At 42.2% G+C, this 9,627-nt stretch overlaps 2 protein-coding genes across 2 annotated transcripts; both read right to left on the reverse strand.

Moving 5' to 3' along the window:
• Positions 1-218: 218 nt before the first annotated feature.
• mbd3a (methyl-CpG binding domain protein 3a) lies at positions 219-6,755 on the reverse strand. Its single transcript, XM_076745422.1, has 7 exons — positions 6,567-6,755; positions 5,570-5,735; positions 3,269-3,406; positions 2,593-2,683; positions 2,303-2,480; positions 1,194-1,349; positions 219-1,087 (listed from the first exon to the last, which is right to left on the reverse strand). The coding sequence occupies exons 1-6, from the start codon at positions 6,578-6,580 to the stop codon at positions 1,199-1,201; spliced, it is 738 nt and encodes a 245-aa protein (XP_076601537.1). The 5' UTR covers positions 6,581-6,755; the 3' UTR covers positions 219-1,087; positions 1,194-1,198.
• Positions 6,756-7,784: 1,029 nt separating this feature from the next.
• uqcr11 (ubiquinol-cytochrome c reductase, complex III subunit XI) lies at positions 7,785-9,447 on the reverse strand. Its single transcript, XM_076745266.1, has 3 exons — positions 9,314-9,447; positions 8,434-8,564; positions 7,785-8,167 (listed from the first exon to the last, which is right to left on the reverse strand). The coding sequence occupies exons 1-2, from the start codon at positions 9,361-9,363 to the stop codon at positions 8,444-8,446; spliced, it is 171 nt and encodes a 56-aa protein (XP_076601381.1). The 5' UTR covers positions 9,364-9,447; the 3' UTR covers positions 7,785-8,167; positions 8,434-8,443.
• Positions 9,448-9,627: the final 180 nt, after the last annotated feature.

Below are 9,627 nucleotides of genomic sequence, written 5' to 3' on the forward strand. Positions count from 1 at the left end.
TTTAGAAAGGAAGAATTATTACAGCAACCAATAACATGTCCATAATATACACATGGGCATGTGTATTGTTTTAAAATAGACTTGAAAAATGTGAAGCCATCCTTCAGAGAAAAAGGGATTACAACTTTGATGATGGAAATCCAAAAGCATGTCCACCTCCACAACCTCCTATACTGATGAAAGATAATGACAGAATAAATTACACTCTACACTAGACATAAAAGAGTTGCATTTATTTGACAGTGACACAGTGGCACAGAGACAAATAATGAATCTCAGAATGAGGTACAGTACAACATGTTATGAGGTACATCAGCGTTGTTTTTTTTTTTATGTTCTGGAGGGTACACACTGTTTTCTGTTACTGTTTAAACTCAAATGTAGTTGGCAAAACAATACTGATCATTCTTTTGTCAATACAAATACCGTGATTTACACTTCAAAACCATGTAAACTCAGGTTAATGTGAGAGATAACACTACTTTGAACTGTAAAACCTTTAATCAAACAGGTGAAATTTTAACATTCACAGCCACAAGAGCGGTTGTGTGCATGTAAACAGACTGCAACCTTTCTATGTTTCCAAATATAAACACACTACCTACAGTGCCAGAGTAAAATATAAAAGAGCAACCTGTTCAGGTAGAACAGTTAAAAAGAAAAATACACTTAAGAGGTTCTCAACATGAATGGATACATTCAAACACACACACACACACACACACACACACACACACACACACACACACACACACACACACCAGGTTTGTGTTCTCAACTTTGAGCTTGAACAGCTGTTAACTAAACGTAACACTTGATTGTATTGACCACCATCCATACCTGCCACATACATGAGTAGAGGTAAACATGAACTAAAATCAAAGCACCCTTGCAGGATTACATTGTCTCATGTAAAAAAAGAAAAAAAAAACACAAATAAAGAAAACAGTCTTTGTTTAGGTTAACAAAACCTGCAGAATGTCTGCATTTAGGGTCTATTTCAATCAGAAGTGTATAAAAAATATTCATCGGGCCAATTTTTTTCAGAATGAAAGGAGTTTACCAGCAAACTTCATGTCAAACAAGCCTGTGGAGAGATGAGAAAGGAGACATGTTAGGAGCTGTAAGACGATCGAGTAGGAATGGATGAATCAACAGAAAAAGATTCAGCAACACTGATGCCGGTCCCATACCTTGGCTATAATTCCTCCTTGTCCACCTGCTCAACCTTCTCCTCTGCTTTGTTGGCTGCTGAGCCAGCAGCGGTGTCCTCTATATGAGCCAACATATCAGCCGAAAGGGCTTCCTCAAGACGCCTCCTCACATTCTGCACCAGGTCCTCCTGCTTCCTGAAGGATGCAGACAAGGAGAAAATAAAAAAATGGCACCAATGAAAACAAACCTCTCATGGCTAAGACTTGATGATGATGATGATGATGATGATGATGATGAAAATGATTAAGCTCTAACATCCTCACGAGCAGTGGAACATGTATAGCAATTTTATATGTTCAGTCATTGTCATCTGACAACCAAATGAGGGTTGGAAGGAAGGAAGGACGGAAGTGAGGCTTGATTAAACATCAATTGTTACACTTTCGTTATAATTCATTAACTAAGATTATTCAGCCTAATATGTTGTGAACATCCCAGTTTGGACGCTTTTACCAGCGGTCAGGAACATCCAGCATGAGCAAATGTACTTGGATAATTTGAATGTTCTTCAGTGGAGTTCGGAGGCCCAACAAGCGGCTTTTACAGACCACATTCTGACAGAGATGACGTTCTACAGGCAAGTTTTGTGGTGAGCGAGATAATAGCGAAGAAGCTGAAACCTCATTTAGAAGGACAATTTGTGAAGGGGTGCCTCGTTGCCATCTGATATCGCCTCGCCAAGAAGAAGCAGTTCCAGCCATCGCATTAGAGGTCAGTGTGATATATGTGTTCAATAATTTAGTGTGGCCCTTGAAAGATGTTGTAAAAATTGAAATGGCCATTGATAGAAAAAAGATTCCCCCCCACGTCTTAACCAAGGACTCTTGATCTTCCCATCCTGACAGGAAATTCCACATCAGTGGATATAATCATGCAAAACATTCGGATTCAGCGTCGAAAACAGAACACTCGACTTCAAAACTGGTGAAGTCACTGCATTTACAGCACTTTCACAGTTTGATTCACATTTCACACCTTGAATGGCCGCCTTAAAAACTGACAAAATCATCAGCTTAAAAGAAATGTATGTGTTAATGACACTGATGAACCCCACAGTGAGGAAACTACGGCTGTGTGCACATCTCACCTGATGTCGTCATCAGTCACGACGAAGGCTTTGCAGAGAGGCTGTGTTGTGTTGAGCCAGACTCCAGGATTTTTCTCCACTGCAGCGGTGAGCTGCCCGGTGACAGGAGCGGGGCTGGTGTGCAGGGCACTGGCGATGGCAGAAAGCAGTGTTTTATCTGAACACGCAGGCCCAACACCTAAGCAGAGGGCGACAGGGAGGCAGGCACAAGTCAAGCTTCTTAAAAAAAATAAAATAAAATCCAGCTTTGAATCAGACATGTGTATCATGTTTGCTGAGGTTACTCTCACCCTGTAAGCCTTTGGGAAGATCCATGGTTTTCACCAGCTCCTCTGCAATATCAAATGCATTTAAGCCGCTCAACTTCCTCTCCCAGAACAGCTGAAGATCGAAGCAGACCCAAAGAAAAAAAAAAAAAAAAAATCAAAACACTGAAAACATACATCATTATATTCTAAAATAATTTATCAGGACAATGAAGTAGGCTGAACTAACTAGTCAGCACTCTCAACATTACAGCAAAGCTAGAAAGAGACATAACAAAACACAGTGGGGCACTGGTTTTATACTGGTCAGCTACGTCTCGCGTGCCTTTCTGTAGTACAGCCCCGATTCCAAAAAGATGGGACACTGTGAAAAATGTAAAGAAAACCAGAACACAATCATGTGCAAACAAACTGTGTTTACTGACAACAGTTTTACGAAGTGTTCCTGAACTGTATTAATATCCTTTGTCCAATCATGTGTTCACAAAGTGTTCAATAATAAATGTTAAATATATTGTCTTTGTGCTGTTTTCAATTGAGCAAATAATCACTTTGTTTTACTTATATTGTACTCAGTGTCCCAGCGTTTTTGGACTCAGTGTTGAATCAAAGGTGAAGTTATCATCTCCTGAAAACACGACAAAGGACAGAGACTAAAGACAGTTTAAAGAACTGGAATGTTTTCTGCCCTCTGACTTACTTGTTTGGGTTGGTCCACAGCCTTCTGTGGGTCTGTCTTCACCTTGTTGTTGGGATGATTTGTTACCTTGGTCACTGGTTGTTTGAAGATGGACGCTGTCTGTCGAACTGGTAGTGTTGTGTTTAAATCAGGCTTGGCCTTGAAGAGAGACAACAACGTGACTGATTGGGCAACACTTTGACCAATTTTCTATTACACCTAAATAAAACTTTAGAATATGACACCTGTGAGCAGTAAGCGATCTATGGCTGCTCTTCAGCAGCTACAGGTAGGGATGCGCCATACCACTTTTGCTTTTCCAGAACAAGTACAAGGACTTACATGTGGGTACTTGCTGATACCACATACCAATATGAGTACTTAAATACCATCACAGTTCTAACAATGACTTTGAAAACATGTGTTATTGCCATCAGATGTTCCTCACTTTCTGACTGTTATCAAATTTGAGGTTTCCTGAAGGAACACGGTGCTGCCGCTCATCTCACTTCAGTGTAACCTGTCACACATTCAGTGGATTTCAGGACCACACAGCATACAACCGCAGCACAACAACTGACACGTTATCATGTCAGTGCTGTCTGTGAGGACGGTCTTTTTCAGAAAAGTGACAGGAAGGTTGTTTTTGATGAAAAGCTGGAAGCCTGTTTCTGTTTTCAGCTAAAAAACGTGACACTGACAGCTTTTCACTTTCCACTCCACTGCTGAGAGTTACTGTGTGACCTTTGGGCCAGAGAGGGAAACTGCACTTTGTTAACCATCCACCCTGTGCTGCACTGGTTTGTTGTGTTCTCCCTCAGGTATGTCTCTAAAGCTTGGTTTAGGCTTCTGCGTCGCGGCGACGCCGTACCTACGGCGTAGACCCTACGCCGTCACTGAGCATTCGTAGTTCTGCGTCGAGGGAACGCGTTGCTCCGCAATTCACCGCCAAGCCGCTAGGGGGGTGCGGCTGTGTCTTTGTATGGTTTCGGGGGGCTCTTGCTGCCGCGAAGAGGAGTTGTAGAGGTGGTCGTACTTGCGTACCTCCTCGATAATTCTTTCTTCGGCTTGGTCCAGTTTTTCTTGTAGCTCTCACCACAGAAACTTTGAAAATGGCGGTGTTGTTGTGCTGCGACCATAGGGCTGCGACTGAACCGAAAATTACGTTCTGAACGGACCAATCACAGTCCTCGACGTTCACGTCACTACGCGTCGACGCGACGCGTAGTCAGGATTTTTTGGAGGTGCGCGTCAGGCTACGGCGTAGGGTCCGCGTAGGGGTCTGCGTCGACGGCGTAGGTACGGCGTCGCCGCGACGCAGAAGCCTAAACCAAGCTTAACTGGACGGGTGCTCCCACTGCTGCACTGCTCATCTGCTTTTTCATCAAACACACTGTCCAGACCGCTGCTGGTCTGTGCCTGGTGTAGCTTTCTGGCAGGTGGTTCAGATCCTCCTGCTTGTCTGCCTCTCCTCCAGACACCTATTGCAGCTCCAGCATCACCATCTGCTCGACCTTGTAGCAGAGTTGATGTCTGAGAAAAAACTAGCTTTACACCTACAACCCAGAAAATAATATTTTGGCTGATCTGAAAGTTTTATGTTGGTCATAATGACAAAGTTTGACCCACACGTGCACGTTCGCTCACACATGCTCATTACCTCAGCTCGAGTATGGCTGTAATGCAGCGGAGTGGGTTTTTCCTGTCAGGGAAACGTCTGGACAACCTCATTTGTTTCTTTGGTTAAAAGTCTCTGAAGTGAAAGCATCAGAGGAGCTCATTTTCCAGGTTAACTCCTCAAACTGAGCCACAACAGATAAAAGTCTTTTCCAGAAGTGTCCACTGATAAGCTCTGAGACTGCTGTATGAGAGCAATGTACTGGGTAAGACCTTCAGTTATTTTTACCACCTGAGCGTCATCTCTTGACATTCTCTCAAGCGTTTGCCGCAAAGCTGGTTGTTGCGGTTTCCCACTGCAACCATTCATAAACTATAAACTCCGTGAACTCTGCGTTATGTTTGTTCTTCATATGTTTTATCAAACAGCTCGTTACATGAGCTACTTTTCACCCCACCACTTGACAGTGTAGCTGGACATAGTTTCCATTCTGCTGACATTTCTCCTCCTCTGTCTACCTGCTCAACTGACAGGAGGTTATCGCCACGTTGCTGTAAAGTGGTATCAGCGCACCCCTAAATCCAAGGGAGGTGAATAAGTGTCACAGGCATTGAGCTTTGTGTAGGTTGTTGCACCAAATTGATTGTGTTTGGGGGTTTTCTGAACACTCATGTGTGCCTTATAAACCCCAAACACAGACTCACCCTGATTTGATGGTTGATGTCATAGAAATGCTTGTGCCTGCTGCGTGGCACTTTGCTCAGGAGGGACCGTCCCGCCATGGCCTGGCTGGGGTTCACATTTGTGTGAAGGTTGCTGCCCAGACTCCGGACGATCTGGGGCTTGTGGAGAATACGCTTCACAGGTACACTAGAAAGAAACACAAACCTCATCATCACAACATGAACCTCTTCAATAACTCACGACTCACTTTTGTTCTGGACACCCACACATGGCTTCTCTAGATAATCTCTTCACAGGCTGAAGCAGCTTTCTAAGATCACCTGTCTGCATATAACCTGTAACACCATCAAAAGGTGGAGGTATTCCCGCCCTCACAGGTGTAACAACGAAGAGTCAGGTGCCCACACTGTTTTTAAAAGAGGCATAATCAGCCAAAGAAAGTGAAAACGATGTGTTTTCAGGCTGCGAAGGAGGAACTTTGAGCTCCATCTTTGAAACCAATACAACAGACTGGCTGCCTTTTCAAACGTACCAATGTGTCGAGTGATGTCGCTGCTCATTTAAGGGACTTACAAGCAGATAAACCAGCGGTGAGCCACACACGAGGCAGCAAATTGTTCAGCTACGCCGTCTAAATTACACCACTGAGCTGCAGCGGAGATTTTATACACTGATTTTTCAACACTGGCGTAGCTGTGCCGGGGCCCAACGCACCGCAAGTCAAGCGTGTGTAAACAATGAAACTTAGCTAGCTAATCAAGCTAGCAGCGTCGGGGACGTCAATGTACCAACAACCTGCGTGATAACTACTGCTCAAAGCCGAGAGTTTCTTAGCGTATTAAACTCCAAACTATCAAAAGTCTACAATTAGCTGAAGTGAGAAAAGTTTAAATAACCAAGACCTGGTCGTTTGCGAAGTGTTTTTCTCAACTGCAAAACGCTCGTATGCATGCGTTCATTTCCTGCAGAGAAACTTTATTTTAACAACTCCGTCGACTGTACGTGTAAAAGTCCCACCTTCTTCTTTCCATGGTCTCAGTTGTTTTGATTTGCTTGCCCGCGATTCTGGCTTATTAAAGACAAGAAGCCAGCTAGCTGCCTATTATTGCAGTCATAATATTCCGCCGAGTCTGGTTTGTTATCGATCCCCGATGCTGCTCGTCTCCCGTCAGCACCTTTACAGCTGTAGATCACTCCGCCAGCCTTGTGGCATAATGAGCGGAAGACATCCGCCACACTCCCGCAAACTAGTCCGAAGATGGTCCAGGTCTATACACTACATACTGTCAGAGGTGGAAAGTAACTGAACTAAAATAAGTAGTTTGAGTAAATGAAGTAGATCTATTCAAGTACCACACTCGAATACAGACCGTTCGTTGAGGTACTTAGTTGTACATAATTTAATAAGTTTTTTTTTTTTGTTTTGTTTTTTTGTTTTTTCAGATTTGTACTTCACTCAACTTTAGCTAAATCTTGGTGCCTTTCAACCTACAACGTTTATATGTAGTTAGTTCCTTTGTAGACTGAGTATTTGATAAACATTCTTTATAATAAAATCAGGTAACAACACACACATAAAACTAAGTGCAGTACAAGTACCCTATAGTAGTTTGATATTTCAATGTTGGACTATATTAACATGCCAATATCAGTTAAAGAGCCATTATGTATATTGAGTGTTGTTACTTGTGACACTTGGTACATTTTGCTGCTTATAACTATGTACTTTTCATATTGTTTTATTCCAGGTTCATACTGGTAAATAAGTCCTACAGCTGTACTAAATATGATGTTTGTGGTAATCCTGTAACTCTATGGCAACCTTTAGTTACAGCGTACAGTATAAGACTTGCACACAGAAACTCTTTTGCACAGATAAACTATGCAAAAAAAATAGCCCCATCTAAAACTCAGTAACAGCCACCTCAAATTGTTTGGCTGCTTCTTTAATAGACTGTGTGTTCTGATGCTTTGTTTTCATCACTGATGTCTGTGAACACACAAGTAAAATTATGAATATTTTTGAGAATGATCAGTTATGATATGTCAACCAATAGCAGGCACAGTTCAGGATTTTTTATGACTGTGTCCTTCAGTGACCTGACACAGTCCAAGCACACTTTAGCCAAACTCCACTGATGGAGCTATATTCAGGATCAGTTTGACTTTGACATTGTGAGCGTGAAGACAATGTCTAAATCACTGCAAGTGAAATAATTACACACAACCACAATATAGGATAAATCCCACATACTTTACTTGTCTTTACTCAACAATTACAGCATGACATGAAAGACAGATTTTTCCATTTGTGAATCAGGTTTGAGTCGCAGCACACAGAGGGCTGATGACTGCAATAAATACCCGACCGCAAACTAAGAGGGAAGAAAAAAACAAAGTCTATTCATCGTCTCTGTTTTTATATTCCTTCCATTCACACAGTCACTGGTTGCGGAACGTTGAAATGCCAAACTCCAGTGTATTTAACAGGGTGTTGATGGTGGACTTGAGCTGCAGGATGAAGATGACAGCTTCCAGTGGCCTGGCATGGACTTGCTGACCAGCTGCAACAGTTCTTGTTCCATGTTAAAGTCTTAGTGTAAAAAAACAGCACCAACCTGAGGGGGGGGGGGGGGGAGACAGAGCCATTAGGTTGTACAGTAGAAATGTGGTTTTGCTGTGACAAACAAATCCCGGGATGCTTTCACACATAAACACTTTGTTTCTGTTAAAATGAACTCAGATCCGGCCGGTTAGTACGGTTCATTTGGGCTAGTGTGAAAGCCATCTCTTGAAACCGGCAATGACTGCTTGAAGAGCCTTATTCATCACATGCTACTGCATTTCCCCAACTCTTATTTCTGCAGTCATCCCTTGGACTTACCTGAGTGCCATTACTGGTCCTTCTTGAATTTGCCACTGATGTAGGGAACATAATCTAAAAACAACCGCCAGTCTGTGAAGTGGACGAGAGCTACGCCTCCGACTGTGCCCCATACAGTCAGAGTTGGGACCCTGCGGAGAACAGACCACAGTCAAGATTTACTAGTTGATCTTCTATTTAGAGCCCTAATGACAAAGATCAAGCACAATTTTTTGTTTCACAAGCTCATATTCATTACAAGGTCAGAGTACTAGGGAATGAAAACACAAATCCTGAAACTATTAGAGGTCAAGCTGAAGGGTCAAGTTGTGTGAGGACTGTTGTTTTATCTCAAGCTGGAAAATTATTCCTTGTGCAACAAATATCAAACAAAAAACAACAGCAAGAACATCAGTTGACAGGCTAAGTAAACATTTAGGTAAGGACATTCATTTGACATGATCCTTGACTCCTGTAAACTAAATAATTACTGCACTGGTTATCTTTCTGACAAATACATGACGAGAATAAGAGTCAAGCCCTTCAAATGAGATCAGGCAGCTAGCTAACCGTTAGCTTAGTTGATGAAATTAAACGTATTCAAACTGGCTAATAAAGGAATGAAATTTAAATCTTGTCTATAGGATCAGGGGTACAAACAACAATGCATCTGGGCAAAGGCAACTCTTTTTTTTATTATTATTATTACTTCAAAACTCATTTTAGGCATTGTTAGCCTGAGTTCTGATGACAGAAAGCTAAAGTCGGCATGTCCCCACAGCAATGACCTCAGCTAGGCTAAAAGCTAATGTTAGCTAAGGACACACCAAGATTATGTTAGCCAAAAGTCTGACTATCCGCTTTTGTACCACTAGCACGATATATAAAAAACACTACTTACCATGATTTGACGATGGCCACATACTTCGGACCGACTATTTTACTGATCATTTTGTCTGAAATGTTTCCTCCTAACGCAGGACGTGCCGCTTTAAACAGTGTGAAGGACTTCCGCTTTTGATTTCGCTCACTACGCTTAGTGCGCAAGGTACTTCCGGTTAATCGTAATAAAAAAAAAAAAAGTCTGTGATAATAAAAGATTACTCGAATTGCACAGCAACTCGTACGCAATTCTGTCTCACAGACATGTCAAAAACAATTTATTAAACATTTTATCATTCAGTTAAAAATGTGTACTTATTCCTAAATATGTTG

Source organism: Chaetodon auriga, chromosome 12, assembly GCF_051107435.1.
Source record: "Chaetodon auriga isolate fChaAug3 chromosome 12, fChaAug3.hap1, whole genome shotgun sequence".
Taxonomy (NCBI): Eukaryota; Metazoa; Chordata; class Actinopteri; order Chaetodontiformes; family Chaetodontidae; genus Chaetodon; species Chaetodon auriga.

What these genes read in the sequence shown, in the direction of transcription:
- mbd3a (XM_076745422.1), bottom strand. An exon ending in CTGTGGACCAACCCAAACAA is followed by an intron (nt 2,684 to 3,268) that starts GTAAGTCAGAGG and finishes TTCGATCTTCAG; the next exon opens with CTGTTCTGGGAGAGGAAGTT. An exon ending in GTGACTGATGACGACATCAG is followed by an intron (nt 1,350 to 2,302) that starts GTGAGATGTGCA and finishes TGCATCCTTCAG; the next exon opens with GAAGCAGGAGGACCTGGTGC.
- uqcr11 (XM_076745266.1), bottom strand. Translation starts at nt 9,363, where the DNA reads ATGATCAGTAAAATAGTCGGTCCGAAGTATGTGGCCATCGTCAAATCA. An exon ending in GTGGCCATCGTCAAATCATG is followed by an intron (nt 8,565 to 9,313) that starts GTAAGTAGTGTT and finishes TGTTCTCCGCAG; the next exon opens with GGTCCCAACTCTGACTGTAT.